General features: G+C 42.4%; 1 protein-coding gene across 3 annotated transcripts in view; it reads right to left on the bottom strand.

Annotated features, from left to right (window-relative positions):
* The window catches only part of LOC123997445 (ubiquitin carboxyl-terminal hydrolase 13-like), a 71,596-nt gene that overhangs the window by 57,268 nt on the left and 1,285 nt on the right, over positions 1–13,043 (bottom strand). For all 3 annotated transcript variants that reach the window (XM_046301694.1, XM_046301696.1, XM_046301695.1), the window contains exons 2-4: positions 6,028–6,153; positions 3,833–3,893; positions 1,257–1,378 (exon numbers count right to left, since the gene is read on the bottom strand). In XM_046301694.1, the coding sequence (XP_046157650.1) occupies positions 1,257–1,378; positions 3,833–3,893; positions 6,028–6,153 (309 nt within the window). The remainder of the gene's footprint in view (positions 1–1,256; positions 1,379–3,832; positions 3,894–6,027; positions 6,154–13,043) is intronic.

The raw sequence follows: 13,043 nt of genomic DNA, 5'->3' as shown, positions 1-13,043 counted from the left end.
CCTTGAAACAATTGCGAGTGACATGGATTGTGTAAGTGAGGTTTTCAGAGGGTGAATCGGCAAGACAGAAGATTGAAGTGCCTTTGAACATGGTATAGTATAGTAGGTGGCAGGTACACCGGTTTGTGTCAAGAACTGCAATGTTGCTGGGTTTTTCCACGCTCAACAGTGTCCAGTGTGTCTCAAGAATGGTCCACCACCCAAAGGACATCCAGCCAACTAGACAACTGTGGGAAGCATTGTCCACATGGGCCAGCATCCCTGTGGAACGCTTTCGACAACTTGTAGTTTCCATGCCCCGACAAATTGAGGCAGTTCTGAGGGGAAAGGGGGTGGGGGGCAACTATATTAGGAATGTTTGATATACTCAGCGTAAATTAATATACATTATATGTATATTTATATTGCGGTCTCTGACATTTATTACATTTGGATTTTATGAGTATAATAACAACTGCTATAACTTGTCATAAGTTATAATATGGTCATAACACTGTTATGACACATTTTGACCTATTGTGACATATTTTATGGCAGGTTATGACCCCTATATGAGTGTAAAAACCCACAAAACTGAAAACATTATATTAGACCATAGCCTGTGTCAACAGTATGTTTTTGTCATATACTTTTTAAAATTATTTTTTATTATTGACCATATTAAATTATCATTGTAATTGCGCACACATTGATGTCAGTTATGCGCACCTACCCCAATGCTCTGTTGTTGATGACTGGGGTGAATGCAAGAGCAGGACAAGACACCCTCTTTTTGACTGATGACTGATGTAAGGGAATGTTCGTAATAGGCTTAAGATGGTCATAATGCTTCGACAGTGTCATAAAGTGTATTTTCTTAGTCCGAGTAAAGTGACACAGGATGGTCATAATGCTTCATGACAGGGTCATAAAGTTATTAAAAGGAAGGAAAAAAACATGACTAAAGAATTGATTATAACAAAGGATTTAAGAAAATAAACTTTCAACCGAAAGGAAACTTCTTGGCAGGGGAAAAAAACTAAGTTGAATAAATGTGAGTCGACACTCTTATGCAAGTGTCATAACCAGTACATGCACACAGTGGCTTTCACAAACATAAGACCCTGTGGGGAAGAAAATAACACAGCATGAAAAGAAAATCACAGGATACCCATGGCATCGGAAAACATGATATGCAAGGCAAAGGATGGTGCGTGAACCACCGTTTCCCTTCAGAATGCATGGCACACAGAGGGCACGGGCACACACTCACTGACCAGTGCAGGCAACTCCTCAATATTTGGCAAGGGGATCTCGAAGTGGTCTGGAAATATGACGAGCTTGGCCTCGTCTTCACAATCGTACTCATCTCCGTTAAAATCGCGGTTTAGTTCTAAATCTGCAAGAGAGGAAGCAGACATTGACATTCAGTTACCATAAAACAGTGAGTGGAGCCTTTCACAAAGCAAGTGTCTTGGCTAGATAGGATAAAAGTGACATGATAGGATCAAATAAATATGATATGAATAAATAAATATGAATATGGTAGGGGTTTCAGGGGATTAACAAATGACATCATATCAGAAATGCCTTAGAGGGTAACTGACATGTGGGTTATCCAATACAAAAATGGGGTGTGTACTTGCATTTCTTGAACATTTGAGCTTCCATGTTAGCTGGATTAATAAGATATACATCTAGTAAGTGATTCTAACCCAGACTAGGGTTTAGGGTTAGATGTCACAGCTGCAGAGCTGTGGAGTTCAACTGACAATAGTATGAAGCAAAGTCCTCGTTTAAAAATGTCACAATATCATGTCAAGAATGTCATAGAATACTCAGGGGTGAAAGTAAGCGGGTACGCCGTACCGGTAAAATGTGAGCCTATCACAATATTTAAAACAAACATGGCAAGACGTCTGCAGGCTATTATACCATCATTGTGGTATACGCTCCAAAAGCTAGTGCTGTTCGACGTGAACACAAAACATTTGCCAAGGCAGAGATGAATGGCCGGGACCGAGACACCCACGGACAGATCAATCGATGTAGAATACAATCGCCGAATGTCCTTACACGTTTTGGTGTTTGAATAGACGTCCCTTTCCGTTCATCAAATGGCGGGTACAAAGTGCACCGTTTTAGAATCGGTTATTATTTTGGAGTGGACAAACGTGGTGCACAGCACCTTATTTTTGAAGTGATTTATTTGACAATCAGACGAAGACATGCTTGGTTGTGGCCATCCCACAAAAGGTAATACATTTTTACAGTTAAATGAAGTCTTCATTATTAGGCCCATAAAAAAAAATATGTCACACATAGGAGGTCCCCGACCTTGTGGGGAACAAAAAGGTTCTGTCTGATACATCCCAAATACTGTATATATGAGGTATTGATTGGCAAGTTATGGGCTGATGAGTATTCTCGGATTAAAGTAGATTTAATTGAATTAAACCTACTTTCATCCGGGATAAATCTGCTTTTACCCGAGAATACGCATCAGCGCATAACTGGCCAATCAAAACCTCACATGTAAAGTATTTGGGACGTCTCAGACAGAACCTTTTGTGTCAAATAAATCATTATCTCCCACTGTTCCTATGATTTCCGAAACTGTAAAATAATGGATGAATTGTTCAGTCATGTAAGTAGTCAGGTTAAGGTTACTGCATACATAGACCCTAGTCTACCTTTCAACCCCACTCCTCTAGTAACAAGATGATGACTTGGCTGGGAGGGCTGATGGTCGACTGATTAGATCATCAGACTGGTATGGAAATGCCAAAGCACAATTTTGTTTCAGGGAGGGAGAATGCAGTTCACGTCAGGCTAGAGGGACCTTTGGATCCACGAGGCTCCAAAATGGGGTCAGGCCTGCAGAGTGAAAGACGACAATCGAGCATGTCCGATAATGGGAGCGTGACGCTTGGAACCTAGCGCTTCAGCGTACGTAAACTACAGAGGCAAAGGCGTAGAGTGGCTGGTTATCCGGCTTCAGTGGATAGTGGGAGATAAGGGAATGGAGGGTAAGTGAATGTTGGTGGGGCGGTTAAACAGAGGAGGTCACTAGCAAACGTTGATGTTTAAACGACAGTCAGCTAGGGCAGGAGAAGCCAGCACCACCTGGCCCTCCCTTGCCCACGTCATTGTGGCCAGTGGCATAAGTGTGTCAGCTGGTAGGGTTGACAGGGTGCAGCAGCTGAGGACGGCTGAGCGACATGCAGGGGCAGCCCACTGTAAACTAACCCCCCTGCAGGAGGGGAGGAGGCCAGGTCGAGCATGTGGCACTTTGGATTTAGAACGGTTACTAACTGCATATACAAATAAATGAGCTAAATTTAGAGTTGCGCGGCAGTGAAGGACTGGGGGCCCAGGCCTCGACTTTGGACATGGGAAGATTTCCCTTTAGGCAAAATAGTGTGGGACCAGTGTAGGGCTACTGCCATATAACCAAATGAAAACAATAACAGCATGACACGATAACATATCCCCGAACAGTTGCACCCAGCCAGTGCGCAAAAACGACTGGAATACTTGCAGCAGATCAAGACTTTCTTGAGAAGGATGTGATTATTAAAACATTGTTATTAATTGTTATAAGATTCAAGAGAATTCCATCTCAAACTCGTTTTCAATTAAGTAGACTGATATTTGAAACGCCACCAGGTTGTGATTAGAAAGGGGAAATGTAGAGTCTTGTCCTACTCTTCAGGAACGACTGGGTACAAACAGACTACTGAGAGAGAAATGTGACTGTACTGTAAATAAACCATCAGGAGATTGAGTTTAAGGGGAACTCCCCATGATGATAGACAAGTCGTTTTTAGGACATAACAAGTATCAGGCTTACCTAGGAATACTTTTCCGTTTCTTCTTCTGGAGATGGCACCCCCTGCGGCACCTGTAGCTTTCTGTTGGAAACAAGTCAACAGGTAGAAATTATATTCATGGATCAAGATATAGGTCTTAATATCTCAAAGCAAGCCATGAAACATCCCCCATTGTTTTCTAAAAATGATTCATGACAAATAAGAATACCAAAACTGTTTTGGTAAATGTAATGTTAGTTTATCAACACTAATACAACAGTCTAGTGTTGGCTGACAAACTGTCAATCATAACAGTATCAACCATAGAAATCCACACGTGGATAAATCAATCAATATGAAACAAAGTACTTTAAAAAAAACATTTACAATCAATAGAGTAGTCAGTAGACTGTCAACATTTCAAGTCGCTAGCTAAGGCTACAAGCCCTTTCATTGTTAACGGACTGGGTCCTTCTGATCCAAATCGGGTTCAGGTGGATGCCCATCATTTGTGCAATAGGGCAGGGAGGCGGCCACATCGAACAGACAGAAAGAATGCTGACGCACTCTGGAACCAACTGGCCACACGGGAAAGCAGCAGATGCAGGAGAAGGCGGAATGTGGCCAGCCGTTTCTGGACAGACCCAGGCATGGAAATAGAGTCACTTGCAGGGGGGCTTATCTGGGGTCAATTAGAACCAAGAGGAAAACAGTAGCAGCTAAGGTTGTCGTTTACAACTGAACCTCCAATTTCTCCTACTGATTCTAAATAGAGACCGGCATTCTGACCTAGTTGATCTGTTGCTGTAAGATGGAGGAAAGAACTACATGGCTATATCCATTTGTCAGGAAAACAGAAAAGTGAGTGATATTAAGTGACCATTTAGGTGATAGTAATATATACAGAATATATCAAATCAAATTTTATTGGTCACTTACACATGGTTAGCAGATGTTAATGTGAGTGTAGCAAAATGCTTGTGCTTCTAGTTCCGACCGTGCAGTAATATCTAACAATTTCACAACAACTACCTTATACACACACACACAAGTGTAAAGGAATGAATAAGAATATGTACATATAAATATATAGACGAGCAATGGCTGTGCGGCATAGGCAAGATGCAGCAGATGGTATAGAGTACAGTACATACATATGAGATGAGTAATGTAGGGTATGTAAACATTATATAAAGTGTCATTGTTTAAAGTGACACATTTATTACATCCTATTTCTAATTATTAAAGTGGCTAGAGATTTGAGTCAGTATTTTGGCAGCAGCCACTCAATGTTAGTGATGGCCGTTCAACAGTCTGATGGCCTTGAGCGGGTTGCTAGCAATAAAATAAGCATTGCGTATTTTTATTTATTTTGAAGGTTGTATCAGGATGTGATGTAGATCAGTATGTTTGAAATATCACAACAATAACGAATCAGAGTGCTCTCTCACCCCAACTACGCATTTCTAACTTATTACTACCACATAGCATTTCTCAGGAGGCAGTTTAAAATCGATGAGGATTATCAGAGTGACAGTCTCAACGAAAATCAATGGAGGGAAAGAACATGATCAAAAGGGTCAAAAATAAGGAAGAGGGATGGAATACACTTGCATGGAGAACTATGATAGGCTTACATACAATGATCCATCACTGACTAATCTGAAATCGCACCAGCGATGGTGAGGTTATAGTGTGCCTATCCGTGCAATTATTCACGTCAGAAGACGCGCACGAAGCACACCACTGTATTGGCTGAACCTAACAGATCTGAGGATAAGGGACTTCCAAATGAATATGTACATAAGACCAAAAAAAGTATCCGTTTAAAACAAAATGTCAAGTTTATAATCTCCAGGGTCACCACAACGTCAACATATGTGAGGGTTTATATGTTTTGTCGTCAAAAAGTGGCACACCAGATGACGTCAGATTTTAACCAACGGTTAGTAAAGTACCAGATCATGTCAAAAGTGTCCTCATGTCAGAGGATGATGTCATTGAAAACATAGAAACGTGCCATTTTCACATGCGTTGATGTTAGGGCGGTGCTGGAGATGACGAAGTTGCCATTTTTGTAAATGTCTCTTTAAAATCCTCTAGAAAACTTACAAGCCAGCCTCTTATCAGTTCAATAGATATTTTCATTCAATGTTTTTTTTTGCCGAAACTGAACACAAAACTGCATTGTAAGTGTAGACCAATATATAATTAAGCACATGGTATGACTCCTTACCTCTTTGACATGGCGTTTGAGATGCATGTAAACGCTCTGTCCGGTTTTACGGTAATGTCTCTCCACATGTTCTCTGCCAAAGCCCAGGAATGTGTTCATACACACATACAAACCTCCCTCAGACTCCTGTGGACAAAAACAACATGTGGTGAATAACATGCAAAACGCACACAGTCTAGTGTTGTCAGCCAACAGACTGTTGGCTCAAAGTGGAGGAGAGATTGACTTCATCACTACTTGTTTTTGTAATAAGTGTTGACATGCTGAATGCACAGAGGTGTCTGTTTAAACTAATAGCACACAGCTCGGAGCCCCATGCATACCCCACATGACATGACACCAAAAGGTCTCTTAACAATCCAAGTCAAGAACAGATTATGGGAGGAGCACAGTACTACAGAGCCATGGCAACATGGAACTCTTCCACATCAGGTAACTGACGCAAGCAGTAGAATCAGAGTAGAATCAGATTTTAATAACCATAAATATACACCTTATAGAACAGCAGGGACTGTGAAGAGACACACAGTAAGACACGTACTCTACACACGTACACATGGATTTTGTATTGTTGGAATGTGGTAGTTGTGTAGTGGCCACGTAATGTCATTGTCACGTTCGTTGAATGGAGGAGACCAAGGCGCAGCGTGATGTGAATACATTCTTCTATTTATTAACGAAGAAACACTAAACAAACTATACAAAACTAACGTGACGCTGTATATAAACAAGTGCAGACACAGGCAACTAACCATAGACAATAACCCACGAAATACCCAAAGAATATGGCTGCCTAAATATGGTTCCCAATCAGAGACAATGATAAACAGCTGCCTCTAATTGAGAACCAATCTAGGCAACCATAGATAGACATACATAACACCTAGACTAGTAAACACCCATAGACATACAAAACCCCTAGACAGGAACAAAAACACATACATCACCCATGTCACACCCTGACCTAACCAACATAATAGAGAAAACAAAGAATACTAAGGTCAGGGCGTGACAGTCATGTAATTTTAGAAATAGTATAGAAATGCCTTATTAATGTTGCTGGAGCCCAGGAAGAGTAGCTGCTGCCTTAGCAGGAACTAATTGGGAGCCATAATAAATACATACCCATTTGAGGTAGCACATGTCAGGAGCATCTGAAATGCTTTAGATGTACAGTGGGGTCTGACATTATTGACACCCTTGATAAAGATCAGAAAAAAATGACTGTATAAAATAAATTATTCAAATACTGAGCTAATGTATATACAGTGTAAATACATTGTTTTTTTATTTTTTATAAAATTGCTAATAACCTATTTTGGCTTTGTAATTATGGCTTATTGTGTGTAGATGGATTAAATAAAACATTTAATTTAAAGAATATGTACACATATATATATGGATGAGCAATGACTGAGCGGCAGAGGCGAGATGCAACAGATGTATAAAATTCAGTATATACATATGGGATATTATTATTATAACATGTAAATATTATTAAATTGGCATTCATAAAGTGACTAGTGATCCATTTGTTAGATTGGCCAATGATTTCAAGACTGGAGGTGATGGCTGTTTAACAGTCTGATGGGCTTGAGATTGAAAAAATAGCTTCGGTCTCTCAGTCCCATCTTTGATGCACCTGTACTGACCACGCCTTCTGGATGGTAGCGGGGTGAACAGGCAGTGGCTCGGGTATTAGTTGTCCTTGATGATATTTTTGGCCTTCCTGTGACATTGGTTGCTGTAGGTGTCCTGGAGGGCAGGCAGTTTGCCCCCCCGGTGATGCGCTGTGCAGACCGCACCACCCTCTGGACAGCCCTGCGGTTGTGGGCGGTGCAGTTGCCGTAACAGGCGGTGATACAGCACGAAAGGATGCTCTCAATTGCGCATCTGTAAAAGTTTGAGAGGGTTTTAGGTGACAAGCCAAATTTCTTCATCCTCCTGAGGTTGAAGAGGCGCTGTTGCGCATTCAACAAACTTTCTGTGTGGGTGGACAATTTCAGTTTGTCCGTGAAGTGTACGCCGAGGAACTTAACTTTCCACCTTGTCCACTGCTGTCCCGTTGATGTTGATAGGGTGATGCTCCCTCTGCTGTTTCCTGAAGGCCACGATCATCTCCTTTGTTTTGTTGACATCGAGTGAGAGGGAGTTTCTGACACCACACACCAAGTGCCCTCACCACCTCCCCATAGGCTGTCTCGTCGTTGCTGATCAGGCCTACTACTGTTGTGTTGTCGGCAAACTTAATGATCGAGTTGGAGGCATGCATGGCCACGCAGTCATGGTGAATAGGGAGTACAGGAGGGGGCCCCAGTGTTGAGGATCATCAAAATGGAAATGTTCCTACCTTCACGACCTGGGGGTCGGCCCTTCAGGAAGTCCAGGACCCAATCGCACAGGGCGAGGTTGAGACCCAGGGCCTCAATGATGAGCTTGGAGTGTACTATGGTGTTGAATGCTGAGCTGTGGTTAATGAAGAGCATTCTTACATTGGTATTCCTCTTGTCCAGATGGGTTAGGGCAGTGTGATGGCAATTGCATCGTCTGTGGACCTATTGGGGCAGTATGCAAATTGCTATGGGTCTAGGGTAACAGGTAAGGTGGAGGTAATATGATCCTTGACTAGTCTCTCAAAGCACTTCATGACAGAAGTGAGTGCTGTGGGTGATAGTCATTCAGTTCAGTTACCTTTGACTTCTTGGGTACAGGAACAATGGTGGCCATCTTGAAGCATGTAAGGACAGCAGACTGGGATAGGGAGAGATTGAACATATCCGGAAACATCAGCCAGCTGGTCTGAACATGCTCTGAGAACACGGCTAGGGATGCAGCTTTGCGAGGGTTAACGCGTTAAATGTCTTACTCATGTCGGCCACGGAGAATGAGAGCCCACAGTCCTTGGTAGTGGGCCGTGTTGGTGACACGGTATTGTTCTCAAAGCGGGTAAAGAAGGTGTTTAGTTTGTCTGGAAGCAAGATGTCGGTGTCCGTGAAGAGGCTGATTTTGTTTTTGTAGTCCGTGATTGTCTGTGGACTCTGCCACATACGTCTCGTGTCTGAGTCGCCGTTGAATTGCGACTCCACTTTTTCCCTATACTGACATTTCGCTTGTTTGATTGCCTTGCGGAGGGAATATTCCCGGTCATCTTTCCATGGTTAAATGAGGCGGTTCGCACTTTCAGTTTTGTGCGAATGCCGCCATCTATCCACGGTTTCTGGTTAAATGCTCAGAGAAATAGATTTGGTTTAACAATAAAATTGTTTTTTCAATTAGGTAGGGGTCAAAGTTATTGACACCCCTTTTTTCAATACCTATCAAAACCTCACCTTGCGAGGATAACGGCACTAAGCCAGATCCTTGATATCCTTAGTCTGTGCTCTCTTCAAATCATATCACATTTATTTATATAGCCCTTCTTACATCAGCTGATATCTCAAAGTGCTGTACAGAAACCCAGCCTAAAACCCAAAACAGCAGGCAATGCAGGTGTAGAAGCACAGTGGCTAGGAATAACTCCCTAGAAAGGCCAAAACCTAGGAAGAAACCTCTTCAATTTAAACCACAGGTTTTCAATGGATTTCAAGTCTGGAGACTGGCCAATGAACCATTTATTTGTGTGTTTTGATGTGTGCTTGGGGTTTTTGCCTTGCTGGAAGATCCACTTGTGGTCAAGTTTCAGCCTCCTGGCAAAAACAACCAGGTTTTTGGATAAAATATCCTGGTACTGGGTAAAGTCTATGATGCCCTTGCCCTATAACATCAAAGATCCACCATATTTTACAGTAGGTATGGGGTTCTTGTCATTTCAATGCCAAACCCACTATTGGTGTTAGTGGCCAAAGAGCTCGATTGTCATGTCATCTGACCAAAGCACCGGTTCCAAGCCAAGTGCCAATGCCGTTTAGCAAACTCCAGGCGTTTACCTTTGTTGGATGAAATGAAAATAGACCTCTTTGGCCATGCACACCAGTGGTGGATTTGGTGTCAAAAGTTGAACACATGAGCAGAAAAGAAGGTACTGAAAACACAGGTGTCAATCATTTTGACCCTTACCTTTTTGAGAATTTTTTTAAAACGTGTTAAACAAAATCTTTCTCTGAGAAATTGTATTTGTATAACATTTCCCATTTTCTGTGTATATAATATAGCTCAGTAGTTGTATCCTTAATTTTTGCTCACCTTTATAAAGGGTGTCAATCATTTAAGTGTCAATCATTTAAGACCCCACTGCCATAACAATGTCAATTCCAAATAGGTGGTTCAAAAATCTGAACACCAGATACCCAGGGGGCGGAGAACCAATAACATTGTGCCCCTGCCACTAGCATCTAACCTGCCTTGCATCACCCCAAACACACTAGAAAACAAAAATGGTTCTTAAGGCGTGCTTACTTTGGGTCTCTAATGGTAACTCGCCAGATGGAATCCATTAATAAATTAGTACATTTCTATGGGTCAGAGGGTTTGCCAGTACATAGACAATGCAATTATCTCAGTTTGTACTGATATTTTCTTATATTGATGTTGTTTCATCAAGGTGTAAAAACATTTGGGGGTCAATGCACAAAGGATGTCAAATGTTCAAGGATATTGGAATTCCAGGATATTGGGATTTGTCAGCAAGGTTGAGTCAATAAAATGTCAGGCAATTTACATATAGGCATAAATCAAGTGTTTTTGCATTCAGGATGTTATTTCCTGAAATACGCCTAGAACATGGTTTCATGTTTGAAACAGTGTAACTCCAGTGTGGCTTTGCAGACTGTGCAAATAGTTCAACTATTTAACTAGGCAAGTCAGTTAAGAACAAATTCTTATTTTCAATAATAGCCTAGGAACAGTTAACTGGTTAACTGCCTTGTTCAGGGACAGAATGACACATTTTTACCTTGTCAGCTCGGGGATTCGTTCTTGCAACTTTTCGGTTACTTACCCAATGCTCTAACCACTAGGCTACCTGGCAGCCCTAACAAACTGCCTACCACCAGCAAAATTCCTTGCTCAACTGACACGCAACTTCAATGCAGAGGCCTACAAGAGCCTCATTTCCACACAACGACGAAGTCTTTTAAGGTTTAACAAAAATACATTCACACAAATAACCATGCCTGATGATTCAAACGGAGTTATTCCGCTGCTCTATGATCGCTACATACCTCATTCTGAGACTGTCACCGTTTTAGTTGTTTGTGGTGATGTCAAAATGTGGAGTGTTGTGCAAAACAAAGTCATCGATTGGCTCATATCTCTAACCAATCAGAGTACACTACATGGCCAAAAGTATGTGGACACCCACTTGTCGCACATCTCAATCCAAAATCATGGGCATTAATATGGGGTTGGTCCCACCTTTGCTGCTATAATAGTCTACACTCTTCTGGGAAGGCTTTCCACTAGATGTTGGAACATTATTGTGGGGACTTGCTTCCATTCAGCCACAAGAACATTAGTGAGGTCAGGCACTGATGTTGGGTGATTAGGCCTGGCTCGCAGTCAGCATTCCAATTCATCCCAAAGGTGTGCAATGGGGTTGAGGTCAGGGCTCTGTGCAGGCCAGTCGTTGTTCTTCCACACCGATCTCGACAAACCATTTCTGTACGGACCCTGTTCTGTGCACAGGGGCATTGTCATGCTGGAACAGCAAATGAACCTTCCCCAAACTGTTGCCACAAAGTTGGAAGCACCGAATCATCTACAATGTCATTGTACGCTGCAGAATTAAGATTTCCCTTCACTGGAACTAAGAGGCCTAGCCCTAACCATGAAAAAGAGCCCCAGACTATTATTCCTCCAACACCAAACTTTACAGTTGGCATTATGCATTGGGGCAAGTAGCGTTCTCCAGGTTTCCACCAAACCCAGATTCATCCGTCTGACTGCCAGATGGTGAAGCGTGATTCATCACTGCAGAGAACACATTGCCACTGTTCGAGTCCAGCGGTTGCCGCTTGGCATTGCGCATGGTGATCTTAGGCTTGTGTGCGGCTGCTCGGCCAGGCAAACCCATTTCATTAAGCTCCCGACGAACAGTTCTTGTGCTGACGTTGTGTCCCTAGGCAGTTTGGAACTCAGTAGTGAGTGTTGCAACCGAGGACAGACCATTTTTACGCGCTTCAGCACTTGGTGGTCCCGTTCTGTATGCCTGTGTGACCTAGCACTTTGCGGCTGAGCTATTGTTGCACATAGATGTTTCCACTTCACAATAGCAGCACTTACAGTTGACCGGGTCAGCTCTAGCAGGGCAGAAATTTAACGAACTGACTTGTTGGAAAGGTGGCATCCTATGATGTTGCCACGTTGTCAGCAACGGTTGCGGCTGAAATAGCCGAATCCACTCATTTGAAGGGGTATCCACATATTAATTTTCAAAATGCCGGTTCACCAACATGTTATTTGGCTTTGGGCCAAACCATCAGTTTCTGGGACTAATAATGGTTAGAATGTGTTGGCATTCTAGAAATTGTCAGGGAGATACTCAGATCCAGTCTCGTTACAGAGAAGAAACTAACTTCTGTTGGCGTGGCATAGTGTTTGGCAGGAGCAAGGAGTTTGGGTAGCAGGGCAACAAATAACCTTCCATACTAACCTATATCTGTACTTGGGAGTATAGACCCTCATAAAACTCTCTGCGACATACCTTAAAGTAGCTCGACACACAAGCTTCAAGCCTAGGGATAAAAATAACCAACCCAAGTCCCCAGTCTGACATGATGAACTCCAGACAGATGAGTCACTTTCAAAATGGCAATTCTAATGTTTGGTAGCAAAAAACGTTGAATAATTAGTCCAAAAAGCCAAACACTTGGAAGCCACAAGCTTCAGCGTTAAAGCCTGTAATAACGTGTGTGTGTTTCAGTTAATCGGTCTTGTGAAGTGAGTACCCCAAGATGGCTCTATTATTCCTTTTACGTCCGACTAATGTATTAAGCCAGCAACACACTTGTGTCCCCCATGGGCCGACTCGTACGTAAAACATCCTCCATTCAAGGCCGTAAAGGTGTCAGTTGCCGTAA

The sequence above is a fragment of the Oncorhynchus gorbuscha genome, linkage group LG15, assembly GCF_021184085.1.
Source record: "Oncorhynchus gorbuscha isolate QuinsamMale2020 ecotype Even-year linkage group LG15, OgorEven_v1.0, whole genome shotgun sequence".
Classification (NCBI taxonomy): Eukaryota; Metazoa; Chordata; class Actinopteri; order Salmoniformes; family Salmonidae; genus Oncorhynchus; species Oncorhynchus gorbuscha.
This window is presented reverse-complemented; position numbering and strand designations above follow the sequence as displayed.